This window comes from Centruroides vittatus, unplaced genomic scaffold, assembly GCF_030686945.1.
Source record: "Centruroides vittatus isolate TY-2023 unplaced genomic scaffold, ASM3068694v2 contig_875, whole genome shotgun sequence".
In the NCBI taxonomy this organism is placed as follows: domain Eukaryota; kingdom Metazoa; phylum Arthropoda; class Arachnida; order Scorpiones; family Buthidae; genus Centruroides; species Centruroides vittatus.
In genome coordinates, this window is record NW_027122567.1 from 3,862,567 (window position 1) to 3,879,606 (window position 17,040).

Genomic DNA, 17,040 nt, shown 5'->3' on the forward strand with positions numbered 1-17,040 from the left:
ATTGGTATCTATAGAAACAGATACTTCTATGGCATGACAATACATATCTGTATATTGCTGTCATGAAACTTTTTGTATATTATAAGTAAAGATGGAGAAGTTTTTCCCTAAACAAACCTGATTTTATGAATTTAAAAATTACATACACAAACTTTTCTGAATTTTTATGAAAGACTAAAATATTAATTTAGCCTTTTATTAATTTTTTTTAATAGAAAATCTCAAGATACATTTATTCAGTACTTAAATATTAATACTATCAAATTGCTAATTAAATTACTACTAGTTAATAAAATCATAAAAATGTGGAAATTTTAATATTTATTAGTGTTTTTTTCAGTTAGTTAGATTAGAAAAATAAACTTAATGTGATAAAATAAAATTAGAATTAAAGTGCTTTCTAACTTTGAAATTAATTTATGAAAACATGTTTTAAAAAATTTGATTCTATTTTTTATTTTGCTTAACATATATATTCAGAAATTTGAATATTGGAAAGATTAATCTCACAATCCAATCCATTACATCAGCAAAATTTGTGTTATACATTACCTAACGATGTATTATAATTTATTGATTGCATATTAGGTATTCTTATCAAGGACACTGCATATTACTTTGCATTTTAATTTAGTATATTTATATTAGAGGCCAAACTTATTTGAGTATAGTTTCTAAATATACTTTTAATAGCTCTGATAGTATTGACAAAAATTGATAAATTATCAAGATTCCATTGTCATGGTAATATTTGTGTACAGTATTGTTTTCATGATTTTATAGTCTATAAATATTATTGAAAATTTTTTATTTTTATTGCTTAATTTTTGGCTAATTTATATTTTTGAAGTAAATAAAATGAAATCTTATATAAAATTTTTTATATATTGAAATAATCATTGCTTTAATATTGTATTTATAAAATTTGTGATATTTTTTTTTCTTTTATTTATAGTTCATAAATAATAAGTCTCTTGTAAGTTAAAGTATTTGAAAGCATTTTGTTAGATGATATTAATTTAATATTAATTCTAAATAAAATTCATTACATTTTTTAAGTTTTTGATTATTGAAATATTGACAACTTCAATTGTAATAATGAAGTGAACATTTTAAAAAAAAATTTTCATGTATTACTAAAATTAGACTAAAATAATAAATTTATTTTTGTAAGTTTTTATAGCTTACATAACATATGAAATTGTAGCTTTTAGTTATTAATAAGTTAGAAATTCTAGATCTTCATTTAATAGCTTCAACATTAAATATTTAAGGATTTGGCAGTAATTTAGACAATAAATTGATTCAAAATATATAAATAAAATTAGAAAGTTCTTGTTGTTTTATTATTTATGGTGAATTTGGGGTGTTTTTTTATGATTTCCTTTTATGTAAATTTTTAAATGGTTTCAGTTTAGTTAAAAACAAAAAAATATCAAATATATTTATTCTCATAAATTCAAATTGAATAAAAAAATTTTAAAGAAAAGAAAAATTATATATTTAATTGCTTTTTGACCTGTGATTTATTTATAATTAAATAATTTATCTTAAAAATGTAATTTTTACAGGACAAATACCTAATTAAGTTATATTTTTTCCTTTATAGTATGAATGGATTATGTATAAATAACTTTAAACTTATTAACACCCAACAAAATATGAATAAAAAATACAATACTAAAAGAATTTAAATATTTAAACAAAAAGAAAAGCAAAATTATATGATTATTAGTCAGAGGTTCTATTTATTTACAATATCATCATATTTAAATTACTCATTTTGATGACATTATTCCTTTTGTATAATTTTTACTAGGTTTCTTAATTCTTATATTATTGCCAAGTTTCCTAATGACTGATAGTGAAAATAAATGCATGACTAATTAAATATCAAACTCAGCTTTTTTTAAAAACACTTTATAAAACATTTAACACCTGCTATCACTGAGAATACTTCATTTAATTAAACACAAACGTTTTCAGCCTAATGTAATAGGCCATCCTCAGGTGAACTGGCATTCGAATGTATTTCAAATTGTAATAAATGGAACATTCGATCATTATATATTCAAATTTAAAACGAAAAAATATGAATTAACAAAATAAATAACAAAATAAAATATACTAAATACACTAAGCCACAATGATATAAATAATAAAATAAAATAAATACATAAAAAAGCATCATAACAAAAGGGCAGATATGAACTAAGAATTTTTATATTTTAATTTTTCATTTATGTAGAACTTCCATGCAAAAGCTAATCCATCTGTATCCCTTGCATTAATACAGCCATCTCTTAATTTACTTTTATAGATTTCAATCTTTTCTTGTTGCAAAGTTAATGATGGGGACTGCATGGTCTTGAGGATAGTTGCTTCACTCCATTTAACTACAGAGTCCTCTGCTTGTGCCACACTTGACAAAACTGTGTTGCAGTGTCCTTTATTAATGTCATATTTGTGTTCCTTAAGTCTAATAGCTAAATTTCTTCTTGTGACTCCAATATAGTCCTCCTTAATTAATAACTGTTGATTTTCAAATGGAATTCTATACACGCCCGCTTCTTCTTCTTAAGTATGTCTTTCTTAAGTATGTTCTTCTGAGAATATTATATAAATTAGGAGCTCTTTTGTAAACTATTTTGGAGTGTTTTTTGTCCGATACTTGCTTCATGATGTCCTTGATGTTTTTATTATAAGTGAACTTGGCAATTTTTTACTGATTTGTTTGGGTTTGAAATAATTATTCATTTTTTTTTTTTTATGTATTTAATTTTTATGTATTTATTTTATTTTATTATTTATATCGTTGTAGCTTTAGTGTATTTAGTATATTTTATTTTGTTAATTTATCTGTTTTTTCATTTAAAATTTGAATATATAATGATTGAACATTCCATTTATTACAATTTTGAAATACATTCGAATGCCAGTTCACCTGAGGATGGCCTATTACATTGGGCTGAAAACGTTTGTGTTTAATTAAATAAAGTATTCTCAGCGATAGACGGTGTTAAATGTTTTATTAAGTGTTTTTAAACGCATGACTTTTGAATAAAAATCTTGCTTATGAAAAAATTAAGGATAGAGATTATGTGAATATTATATACTTTTTCATTCCCATGAATAAGTAAAGCTCACCATACACACCAGAAAACTAGCAAAACTTTAAATGTTTTCTTCCATATACAACAGACATTATCGGGTTTTATTAAGAACAGAAGAAAACATTTGTACCGGTATCTTTTCCATTTGCCATGAATGTTTAATATTATAAATATTTAATTTATTGCCACAAAAATTATGTAATAGATATTAAAATTGATGATCTCTCTCAAAAAAAATTTATAATTAATTTTGAAACATTCAATAAAGTTTTGAAATACAAATTTTTAAAATTTGAATCATTCTACAAATGTCAAAATATTAATAGATGTAATATCCTGAAGTATTTTAAAAAATATCATAAACTATGAAACTAGGCATATTTATAGTGGAACTAAGAGTGAGTGAATTTAAAAACTTTTAATATTTTAAAAATTTTCCTTACAAAAAAAATTAATTTTATGCAAAAATAATCATTACTATAGATTGGAATAATGCAGTTGAGATTCTTTTAAAATAAATTTCAAGTTTTTAATGTTGACATAAATTCTTAATTTTTATAGGATTAAAGAAATGGAGATGATAGTTTATATCATTAGTAGAATAGTGTATTTTCTGTGATGAGAACATATTTTAAACAAATTGGTGTGAAATCTTATAACATTGCAGACAGCTTATTTTCTAATGTATTCAAATGCAAAGGAAGTAAACTATTTTGTTGATTAAATAAAATATAAACTCCTTTTTTCATCTCCTGAAATTTGAGAATATTAAAAACTTGGTTTGCTGCTTAGAATCATTTAAACTTTATGAATTTATTCTGAGAAATGTTGATAAAATAAAAAAAAAATCTATAAGAATTATTATAAAATATATTTTATCATATATTATTGTAATAAAAATCTTAAAAAATGAATTTTGTAAAGTTTTGTAAATGAAATTTGTATTGCAAGATAAGAGAAAGTGATGAAAAGTATGTAGATTAATAATGAATGTAAGTGAAATATTGTTTTTTCATTTTTATATTATAAGTGAAGGAATTTCTGGGAGTATATTTCTCTATTTCCTTTAAATATTTTCTAAGAAGGTTTATCAAAGGTATTTTTAATTTTATAAAAATTTTCCTTTCACATTCTTAAAACATTACAGATTTAAAAAAAAATTAGTTATCTTATTGAATGCTCTATTTAAATAATACCAGTTGCCATAGTTTTGTTGATACTTTACAGAAAATATTTTAATATAAAATGGGTGATGCTGTATCAAAATACTATATACTTCCTTTTAAAAATGATGATCTATTTTGATCATTTTTAAAAAGGAAGGATATTTATTATATTTGTACTGAAATTTATTTCCTGTTGTATTATAAATGTTTGCAATTTTAAATTTTAGAGATAGTATTAGAATGTACAGTACAGTGTACAAATTGTATAGTCTTTTATTTCCTTCTAATTTAAAAGAAACATTTGAAATTACAAAAGTATGTGTTATTTCTTGAGTTAAATTTTTCATTATTTTCAATCTACTAATATATTTCTTTTATTTATGATTGTTTTGTTTATAAATTAAATGCATTGTCATAAAAGACTGTAATGACTGCTCAAAAATTATATAATTTTGTCGGATTCTAGGCCTGTATAATCAATATAGCAATCAATATACTATGTTTTAAATAATAAAACAGATATGTGACTATAAAAAAGTATTTTTGAATAAATATATTTAATTTTATAATAAAATTTAGAATTATAACAGTGAACTAAATTTTTTAGCTAACATGCCTTTTTTTTCCCTAAATCTATGGAAGTGATTTATTTCAAACTGTTTTACTCAAATCTTTAAGTGCCATCAACACACATTGACTTGATTTGCTATTTACAAAGTTATGTGATATCTACATTCTACTCTTTGCTCTCCACATGTTTTACAGCTATGTGGGATGTAAAGAATAAAGAATTTATTATCATCATATTACTACCTCCTAATGTAAATATTTATTTTTAATCGTGAAGTTTGAGATGTAAAATTTCTCTATAAAAATTAAAGATTTGTAATTAAAAATTTTTAAAAATTACAATAATGAGTAATTTATCATAAATTATAATTGTTAGTATGTAATAAAATAGGGGAGGGAAAATTTCTCTTTTTCCTATTTTTTATATGATGAAATATTTTATATATAATTTCCAATAATTTCTTTTAGATAAAAATTCTTATAAATTTTTTTGAATTTTTTTTTTTTTGAAGAATTCAGAAGTACAAAATGAAATTATAAACTTTTTAATAATTATAATGTAAAATGAAAACAAAATTATAATTTATAGTTTATTTAAATCTGTTTATAAAAAGAAAATGTATTTAGTACATTGTTAAAAGATTACTTCATAAACAAGAACATTCCATACCTTTTTATAGATGAAATAAATCTGAAAGTAGGACAAGTTAGTGGTTTTTTTTTTTTTAAATAAACAATGATGATGATGTATTTTTTTAATATTGAATTTTGTGTATGTGTAATAATAAAATAAAATAATCTAATCTGTTAGAAACACAATAATTTAATTATGAATTTCAGAGATTATGAAAGAGTGAGATAGCTATTGCTGAAGTTTTTATGTAAATTGTTTATAAAAATTAAGATTCTTAGTTCATAAATAAATATTCTTAGGTTGTTATAATTAAACAATATAATTAAAAAATTGATTATTTAAAATTAAATATTTATTTATTATACATACAAAAAGAAATAACATAAGACAATTGATAGCCTCTCCCAATAAATATTGCCCATAACAAAGGATTAAAATACAAATAAAAAAGTTAAGAATTGATAAAAATATATATTTAAATAGAACTAACAGATATAAAAAAATTACAAATTATAAAGTAACTATTTACAGATGTATTTAAAATGTAAAAAAAATCTTCAAGTAAAGATTGTTTCTCTAAGCCCATATTCTGAATAGACCAGTAGAAAAAGAATTGGAAAGAAATGGCCAATCTAAAGGATGGGATAAAAAAGCAAGTTTGGTTATAAGTAATGCATAGTGGAACTCTAAGGCACAGCCACTCTGAACAAATGAAACCATGGAAATATTTATATAAAAGTAAATGATCAGAGTATTTTGTGTGCTCAGAAAAATATTTAAATTGAGGTACTGTATAAGACATTTTACACATGTGCGCGCACACACAGGAAACTTAGTTAACATTCTTCAATTTAATGTATTTTCTCATTTAACATATTTTTTTACTAGTTCCTTTTAAATGCTTGTAAACCAGTGTTAATATTATTGCATTTAGTATTTTTTGTTTTTGCAAACTTTTGGGATTTACAACTTAATCCTAGATGAAAATTCATCTAGGGACCTCAAATAATGTTTTTCTTTTTTGTTTTTTTTTTTTGTCTTAAACTAAAATGTATCATATTTTATGTTAGAGTAGTCAGGAAGTTCAATGAATTATCAAGACTTTTTATCTTGTAAAAATGGCATCACATTCTATAGTTTTGTAACTTTAATAGTTTTGCTGGACTGAGATTGGAATAGCAAACAGAATAAAACAATATAAATGTGTTTCTGAAGTTAACTATAGATTCTGAAGTTCAGGTACTGTATTCTGGTGCAGCTACAAATCTGGACATTATGGCAACAAATACAAAATACAAAAGGTGATGAGTTAATACATAATAGTGGTGATGATAGCGACAAATGTGTTTCTTTGTTTCAAACTTAAACTGCAGTGATAGAGAGAAAATCCTCAACAGGAAACAAAAAGTGCTCCAGATTACTTTCAAAAGACGATAAATTATCCTCTAGATATGGTTTACACAAAGATGTATTGATTGTTGTGCATATTGCATTAAATAAATACTTTCACAAAAGCATTTATACTGATGATTTTTTTCTTTGCTGTAGCCATTCTGAATGCATAAATGTATGTATTTGTACATTCTGGCATATTTTTAAGGATGTTTGGCTTTTACATATTCTTTGATTTAACACTTTTTTTTTTTCATGAAAAACATTAAATTGAGTTTTTACTGTATATATTAATGAGAAGTATTTGTTGAATTATACTTTTCTTTTGTTGAATAAATGGATTTACCTTTATCATTTTAACAAATTAATTTTCAAAAATGCAGAAAAGTTTCTTACATATTATATTAAGACTGCCAAATGTTAACTTGTTAAATTATCTTGCGAAGAAACATAATAAAATTAATTTTATATAAACTAAAATTCAATCTATCTTAGAATGATACTTAACACTACAGATAAACATTAGAAGTTATGACATGCTTCTTGACTATTTTAGATGTGTGTGACCTTGATTTAAAAATCAAACTAATATTTTTTATAATTAAAATATAAATGATTATATAATTAATTACTGGTTTGAGTTACTAAGTAAATACCAAACACCTTATTATTAACAACACTTATTATGAACAAATATTTTTAGTCTAATTTAGACCATTTTCAGGTTCTATTTTTCAAATATAATACAGAATTTGTTGAATCATAGAATGGAAATTTATAATTGTGTTCCAGCATGTGAAGAGCATAATTTAAAATGGGAAATGCTCTAAATAATTTAAAAGCATACTATTAAGTAGATTAATGTGTGGACTTTGTAACTTGAATAATATTCTTTAAATGTATTAAAACAAGCAATAAAAATAATAAGTAAATGAAATAAGTATATATGGTAAATAAAAATAAATCAAAAAGTGATAATATAGTTCTGAAGAAGTTTCATCGATACAGTAATCTCCAGAAAATCTCATTAATTTTTCATTATTTAATTTATATAAACAACATCACCAGACCTGATATATTATAAGCTAGACACCAACCAAATGCCGAAATTCTATCGGGCTAGATATGGCTAATTACTAAATAAATTACGTAACCAATTTGGCACTAGAGGGAGGTGTTAGGCAATTTCCAAAATTCTGAACTGTACATTGATAGAAGAATTAAATTGATTCTAATGCAAAAAAACTGATCGGTTTTATCTGTTTTCGTATTTGAGAATTTTTTATAAATGATTTTTCCGTAGAACAGTATTACATTTTTAATGCCATCTGCTGGAAATCTCATGCATAACCTTAGAGATTACAATCAACCTTAATATTTGTATACAATAAATCAATATTGCATTTAGGAATATATTTAGTAAAAATGATAAGAAGAAAGATATATTTATGCTTTCTGTTGATATTCATATAACACATTAAAAGCTAATTTAATCCTTTATCATTTTTGTTGTTATAATTTTCACTATTGATCAATGATCTTATCTGACAATTTATTTATAGACAAAAATATTTTCGTTGAAATATTGTGACGATAAAATGAAAGTAAAATTTTTCTAAGCATTAAAAATTTTAAATAAAATATTTATATGAATATGTAATTGAAAAGATAAATGTTGATACGGTGTTACATGAATAATTATTTTGATTTTAATTATAAAGGAATATAATAATGTTAAATTTAGTTGATTGATTTTATTTTATATTGTTTGAAGCAGGAGATTAAGGCTACTAACTTAAGTTGCCTACAAATAAACAAAATTTTTTTATTAAATAAGTTATTTGAAATGTATGTTTAAAGTTTTCAAAAGCATCATCTGTAAGATAAAAATATTGATTTAAAATGAAACTATTAGTTTTCTTTAATTGTAAATAGAAAATGTCGAATTTTTTATGATTCTGTTTAGTATCTCATGTAAAACAAAACTGAACAAAATTTGTTGTTTGGATATTTGGAAATAAGTCTGTTTTTAAGATCATAATATAAACATAGCCTAGTAGCATAGCATTTAGAGCATTAGTTTAGATCTATTCTTTTTCTCTTTGAGATTCTGCATGATCTTCTCAATGCATCCATTTCAACCATTGTTACTTTTCTCTTCCCCAGTTATTCTCCATGCCTCCACTCCATATAACAGAATGCATTTAACAATAGCATTATATATTTGTTTTTTTCTTGATCTAGTTATTTCTTCACTTCACCATATTCCATTTAATCTTTTGACTGCTCTCTTACCTTGTGCTAATCTTGTATTAATTTCTAATGTATCTCTTCCATCTTGATTAATTTGTATTCTAAGATAATTGTAATGTTCACATTCCTCAATCTTTTCTCCTCCTTCCGGTTCCATGTCTGTTTTAGCCCCTCCTATGCATAAATATTTTGTTTTACTTATGTTTAAATATAAACCTCCTTTAAAATATTCCTCTTATTTTTCTTGTCATGTATTTCAGATCATCTTTATCTTACCACCTGGGAAATAGATATTACCACCTGCCATTACCACCTGGAAATAGATATTAATGGTAAACATTTATTCCAACAGTAAACCAATGTAAACGGTTTACCGTTAATATAATATCTATTCCCATATTACAACATTTCTTTTTCCATATTTTCAATACTCCTCCTACATAGATTTTAAATAGAGTTGGTGAGATACAGCACCCATCTTAATCCTTTTGATACCGTAAATCATTCTGATATTTTTTCCAATTTTTATTTTTGTTATGGATTCTCTATACAATTCTTTAACTACTTTAATAAGTGTGTTATTAATATTTCTCTCTCTTAATGTCTTCCATAATTTTGATGTTGGGACATTATCATATGCCTTCGTTAAGTCTGTAAACAACAAATGAGTTTCCTGTCCCGTTGCTAATCTTTTTTCCATAATTTGTTTTATACAGAAAATATTGTTCATACATAATCTTCCTGTTCTGAAGCCACTCTGCTTTTTTTTTCTTTTGTTTGATATTCTTCTTTGATTAGATCACTTATTATTCATCCATATAATCTATTAAATGTCGCTGTTACTGTAATCCTTCAATAGTTCTCACATTTTTGTTTGTCTCCTTTTTTATAGATAGATGTCAGAAAGCCAATTTTCAATCTTTTGGAATGTCTTCTCCATTAAGACACCTTTCAAATAATTTTTTTTTCATTCTAAATAATTTTTCTATTTCATTTTTTTATCAGTTCTGCCAGTATTCCTCCAGGACCACTTGCTCTATTATTCTTCAGTTTCTTACATGCTTGTTTAATCTGTTTTGTCTCTAAATGAATTGGTACATCCTTTTCTATGTTTCTATCTTCTGTCATAAATTGAATTCTATCTTCTGTTAATAATTTTTATAATATTCTTCCCATTGTTTAACTGAGATAAACTGTCCTTTATTACTATTACTTTCATTTCTAACATTTTTTTAGGAATTTCCATGCTTCAGTTCATTTTATTTCTATTTCTCTACAATTTCTATCCCAACCTAATCTTTTCTTTTCCAAAATTAATTTTTTTGCTGATTTTTCTAAGTTCTTTATATCTTATTCTATCCTCTTCTTTTTTAGTGTTCATCCATTTTAAGTAGGTTACTTTTTTGTTGTATCATGTTTTCTACTTCTTTATCCCACCAGAATTTTTTAAAAGTTTTTTTTCATGTTCTTTGATTTGTTCTAGAGCTTCATTTGCTGCTTCATGTAGTGCTGTTTTTATATTTTTGTATAATTCTATAGTCTTATCATAATATTTTTTTTTTCAATTTTTGATTTAATCATTTTCTGAAACAGTCTTCTCGTATTTTCTTCTGCTAAGCTTTTGAGATTAAATTTAAGATCTTTGATTACTTACATTTCTGTTCTTTCTTCTTTCTGTGTCTGTATTACTTTTCTGTAAGGAATAATGATTTTTGCTCTTACTAGATAGTGGTCTGAGCTGCAGGTAACACTTCTCTGTGCTCTTACATCTAAAATTTTAATTTGGGTTCTTTGCTTTGTAATAACATAGTCAATGATTGATTTCCACTCCCTAGTATGTTGAGTCCAAGTATATTTATGAATATCTTTGTTTAAAAAACACATTATTGACTTTAAAGTGATTTGTATTACAAAAGTATTAGTTTTCTTCCATTGTCATTTATTACATTTTCTCCAAATTGTCCAATAATTTTGTTATTTCTCAATGATCCTGTTCTTGCATTGAAATCATCCAATAACATTATTTCTCTTGTCTCTCCAGTTTCATCTATCACCTCTTGCATCTTGTTGTAGAACAAATCCTTACCTTCACAGGTTTTATCCTCATTAGATGCAAAAATTCTAATGATAGTAATTTGTCTTTCAAAATTATTTAGGTTAACTTTTATCATTTTTTCATCTATTGTTTCATAGTTGGTAATATTTCTCTTAAATTTCTTTTTTATCATCATGGAAACACCATATTTTGCTCTTTCTTCTTTTGGCACACCAGAGTAAATATGTACTTAGTCTTCTAGTTCTTCCATTCCTGACCCTTTCTTTTTGTATCTGTTAAGATCACAAAGTCAATTTTCATTTTTTTATTTCTTTAACTATCTCTTGTCCCTTTGATCTGATCCCTTGTACATTCCATGTAGCAAAATTCATTGTCTGTTTACCTTGCCTTAGTTGTTTATCATTTACCGTATAATTCATCTGGTTTCATTTTTCTGGAACTTTCTGTTGTTGTGTTTGTGTGTGTTTTTTATAGGAGATAGGGTGCAGGCCTATTGTCCACATTATCAAAAAAAACGATTTCATATTCAAACCTTTTGTATTTGAACTTGATAACCTTACTTCTCTTGCAATACGAAATTCATTCGAAAATTTGAATGGATTAGATGATAGGAACATATCCCACTGTTTATAAAGCCATAAATAACTCTAGCACATGAATTGGATGTCATAAGAAGACTTGATAAATCAGAGACTGCGACAATTATACCTCGCATCCCAAATTGCATTGGCACATTCATATGTCACTAGACTCAACAAACTTTATTGTGGAACCCCAAATTTTATTGGCAGAACCTAGGGTTCCACAGAACACAAGTTGGGAACCTGTGAGTTAGATAATGAGAAGTCAGACAATTGTGTTTTATTTCTTTAACATATCTTACTTAGTTAAGTGTCCAGATTTTGTTTTCATTTTCATTTTAGCTAATTTAGTTTCAAATTTTAGATATAATGAACATGGTTTTAATATAAACATTTTCTGTTCTTATTTGTTGTTGACATTTTAAATAAAAATTATAATTTTAAACTCTTGTATCATTTTAACAATGCTGTGTTACTCTTATTATCTTTACAGGTCATTTATATCAGTGATTTATTGAAATATACGTACAAGATTTGAAAATATAACTATCTTTTGGTGTTAATACAATCATTTTACAACTTACTACACAAGCTACACAACAAATCAATTAAAATTAAATTGGTTTACCTCATCAGATGTAAATGTTTGTAAATATTTCTGTTCTATAAGTAATACCAAAAACAAATGCAATTTTTTTTTGAGTCAATAAAAAAAAAAAAATAAGCAACTGTTTACACCTTGCAACACTGTATCAAGGTGACCATTGATTTGACTACACTTTGTGGAGAATATGATAAAACTGGAAGGCTAGTATTTTTAACAATGTCAATTTTATGTCTGAATACTCACACTGGCCATTGAGGAACAAAGTGTTAACTCAAAAACCTCTTTTGCCCATTTGTCTCAGAGAAACCATGTGTTGTGTTGACCATAATGCTGAGCTGCAGTTGTGTATTTTGTTTCATTAAGTTACATAGGATAATCCATTGAGATAACAATAAAATCCATGGTCAATTTACCAAAAACTGTTTCTACACTTACACTTTCAAATTTTTATTCAGCAAAAATAGAATTTTTGCTATATTTTTAAGTATAGAGCTTTAAAGAAGATCCAGGGTGGGGAGAAAGGTATATTTGTTCTTAGGCTTTAGCAATGTGAAGATATTTTATATTTTTAATTGTTATAGTTGGCCATATGCATCAATGATCTTAATTACCTTTTTATTATTTTCTATTGGTTTTAAATTTAGATTATTTGGCACAGTTTGACATATGAAGTCCTTTTATGATTAAAGTATACAATCCAACCCAATCCTAGTTTTGATATTGTTAATAAAATGTAATAATATACATATGTCAGTGACTGAGGATTAATGAGAGAATTGATAATTATTTCCTGGTTGCTTTTGAAAGTATTATGAAAGAAAAGATTATGAAATCTTTTCTTTGAAATGATTTTAGTTTAAAATAAAATTTAAATGAAAAAATGTGATTATCCATTTAGTATAAAGAAATCAGAGATTACCTGTGTGTGATAATGTATTCATTATTAGTTTATAATGTGAAAATAAATTACTTTATTATAAGCTTTCTGCTAAATACTGAAAAAAAACTAATTTATTTGAAATAAGTAAGAATAATAGCTGAATTTAATTAGTTAAATCATTTAATTTGGAAAGCATTTTTAATTGTACTATTTTGTTTTCAGTTTTGAGTTATTGTGAAGGAAATTAGACTTAATTAATTAAATGTAGTCAATTTAGTATGATAGAAAAACATATATTAACTTGTATCATGATTATGAATTTAAAGATTTTTCTAAACACTGAAATAATATTTCATTGATTCATTGTGCTGGAGTTTTTTTAATGACTATTTTATATACAGGATTCAAAGGAAAGTCTGTAAACTCCCTATAATTTTTAAATTACCTTTATAGTGCCAAGGAAGTAATTGGCACTCATTGGAAAGTGATCATGCGTAGTCCATTGAATGTGATTTTATTATCCCTAGTGGCAAAAGACATGGGTTATGCTGCATAGTACCAAAATTGCCACTTGGCAATATTTTTATTAAAATGGCAACAAAGGACACTCATTATAAACTTTATTTTAACATTATTTAAATGTGCAGACATTTACAGAAGAAGCTGGATAGTTTTGTTGTGCATCTACATATGAGTGATAATGTTCAGACTGAACTTACATAAATTATCCTGCTGATATCACTACCCTCAATGCTTTTGCAAATGCTTTCCTTCAGTTTGCATATATTTATGGATTGGTCTCATATACTTTTTTCGTTTTAAATATCATGTATAAAATTTACATCACTATTGTTTCATCATCTCAGTCAGTCAGATTTTTAAATGAGACACCCTGTAGAATAATAAATACTAAAATCATTTTGCATAAAGCAATAAAATCAGATTTTTAGAAATAAAATAAGTCTGCAAGAAATTTCAATTAGAATTAGAAATGTTTATTTTGGGCCAGAAAAATATATAATTTTCTTTTTTTATCATCTTTAGGAGAGAGAGAGTTTTGTGTGTGTACACATACATACACATATAAAACTATTTCTCTCAATAATAATAAATAATAATAATAATAATAAGGCATCTGTGGAGGATGGATAGGGTGCTTATTGTACCTGTTGTTCTCTCCTCTACAGGTGTGATACCACACACACTACACAAAAGTCTGGAAACATTACAATTGAATATAAATACATGCATCACACTACAGAAGGCCACTATATTGAATACATGTCATATTGTTAGGAAATTCTTGAATACAGACACTGACACACTTATTTAATTTCAGTTTTGTTTTGGTTGCTATGTCTTGACTCTGGTCTGGCATAGTACACAGCCACCGGTGTCAACCGAGTATAACCCACTAAATCCAACATAATAATAAAATAATAACAACAACAAGGCAGTTGTGGAGGATGAATAAAGTATTTATTATACCAGTTATCCTCTCTTCTACAGATGATATACCACATACACTACACAAAAGTCTAAAAACATTAAACCTTAATAAAAACATATACATGACACTACAGAAAGCTGCAATGTTGATCACATGTCACATTGTTAGAAAGTTTCTAGATGTTGATACATACACCAATTACACAGAAGGTTAATGTAACACTTGTTTGGGTAGCTATGCTTTGACTTTAGTCCAGCATAGCACTTGGAACCAGTATCAACTGAACATGACATTTGGAACCTAATAATAATAATAATGAAAGAAAATGATCATTTTCTTGGATCAAATAATATAAATTATATTAATTTATAATAAAATATTTATTATTTTCATGTTTTTAATTTATTAACTTAAAATTTTTCAGATTAAAACAGGCCAGTCATCATGTCACACCACAGTGACGATGCAATGCTAATAGCATCAAGCGATAGTTTTTGGGAACCTGGAAATTATAAGAGAACCACAAAACGAATTGAAGATGGGTATAAGTTATGCAATGATCTCATGCAATTAATTCAGGAAAGGAGTGAGATTGAGAAAACGTATGCTAAAAGTTTGAGAAACTGGGCAAAAAAATGGAATGAAAGTATTGAAAAAGGTATAATTATTTTTAAAAAATTTTCATATGTAGAGAGAACAAAATTACATAAAAACATAATTGAAATCTTAAGATTACTTCATAAATGCTGTTTTAAATTTCAGATGATGATAAAAATATTCTATACATATATTTTAATATTAAGATATTTTAATTGCATGGGTAATAGAAATGAAGAAATATATTAGCAATCATCAATATTAAATGAAAATTACTGTTTTTTTTATATCAAATTTAAATACACTATTAGTAGTCAAATTAAGTACATTTGAAATGTAAAAAGTGATATGAATGACTTTTAGTTTGTTAATATGTTATAATTAAATTATGATATTATACTTATTTAAGAACATTCAGTTAATTAGTTATTTAAATGAACAATAAATTTATTCCAACAAATATTATTTTATTCCTTTATTCATTAATTTAAAAATTAAATAATTTGTTTTTTATATGAATGAATTTTACTATCATCTTACATTTTGTAAAGCATTTCAATGCAAAACATTACTAAAAATTTTTCAAATGAATATTTTACTCATATGAGATATCCAGAAACGTAAAAAAAACTGAAGTATTATTTTAAAATATAACAATAAATGTCAATTTATAATTTCATTAGGTTTATCACAATTTGGAGTGAATAGAAATGCCTCCATCTAAATGATTGTAATTCCAATAATACTAGTGATGTGACCTTATAAGTTATCTTAAAAAATTGGTCATATCCTCCTTAACAACTTCAGTAGGTAATATATGAAGTAATTAAATTCCTTGGTTTTCTTCTTTTTACTTGATTTCTTTACACCCTCATCTATGGAGTGAGTAGAAACAGTAACTTAAAAATCATGTTTGTTTCTATTTTACAAGTAGAGATGAAAAGAAATGCTTTTTCATTGCAAAAAAAAAAAAAAAAAATGTAACTAAATACTTAGGCTTTACATTATGCTCATTATAGAAATTATACAGTCAGAAAACACTTTTAAAAAAGTATTCACATTACTGAAGTCATGAGGAAAACAAGTTTTTGAAGTATGATGATGAGCTAGTAATGGAACAATGTTTTCTAATATCATCCCAATACATAAAGTAAGATTTCTCTTGCAACTCTGAAAATCTCATTGTCTATGGTATTCTGTAGAAGAGTGACATATCCAGCATATTTAAATTGACACACTTTGCAATGTAAAAACTAAATATTAGGTTGGGGAAAAAGAAATCCATTATTTTGTTGCTAGATGGCTGTAGTGATATATATCTCGTAAAGTATTGATCAAACAAGTTCAGACTTGTGCTCACTGGAAAAGTGACATTTTATACTAAAAAAAATTCTGTTACAGTTTTTTGATTGGTCGATTTAGTTGTGAGTTATAAGGTGTAAAAGATGGAAGTTACCAAAGAGAAAATTTGGTATGTTTTACAATTTTGCTTTGATAAAGGCGAAAATGCAATCCAGGCGGCTGAAATTGTGAATGATGTTTTTGGTCCCGATACTGTCACAGCCAATTACGCACAATTTTAGTTTCGTCGATTCTATTCTGGTAATTTCGATGTTAAAGATGCACCTCGCATAGGTAGGCCCGTCATTAAAAATGTCAATAGAATCATGGAAATGATTGAAATGGGCAAGCATGTTAGCAGTTGTAGCATCACCCAGGAGCTAAAGATTGACCACAAAAC

The 17,040-nt window shown here is 25.3% G+C and overlaps 2 protein-coding genes across 7 annotated transcripts in view; one reads left to right on the top strand and one right to left on the bottom strand.

The window, feature by feature from the left end:
* LOC136983040 (protein kinase C and casein kinase substrate in neurons protein 1-like) overlaps positions 1-17,040 on the top strand; it is an 85,430-nt gene that overhangs the window by 9,382 nt on the left and 59,008 nt on the right. For all 6 annotated transcript variants that reach the window (XM_067279660.1, XM_067279658.1, XM_067279662.1 and 3 more), the window contains exon 2: positions 15,127-15,360. In XM_067279660.1, coding sequence (XP_067135761.1) covers positions 15,147-15,360 — 214 coding nt within the window. In that variant the 5' untranslated portion in view covers positions 15,127-15,146. The remainder of the gene's footprint in view (positions 1-15,126; positions 15,361-17,040) is intronic.
* Positions 2,328-17,040, bottom strand: part of LOC136983044 (CD9 antigen-like) — a 285,455-nt gene continuing 270,742 nt past the window's right edge. Inside the window, exon 8 of the mRNA XM_067279672.1 lies at positions 2,328-2,337. The gene's annotated coding sequence lies outside the window, so the exon portion shown is untranslated. The remainder of the gene's footprint in view (positions 2,338-17,040) is intronic.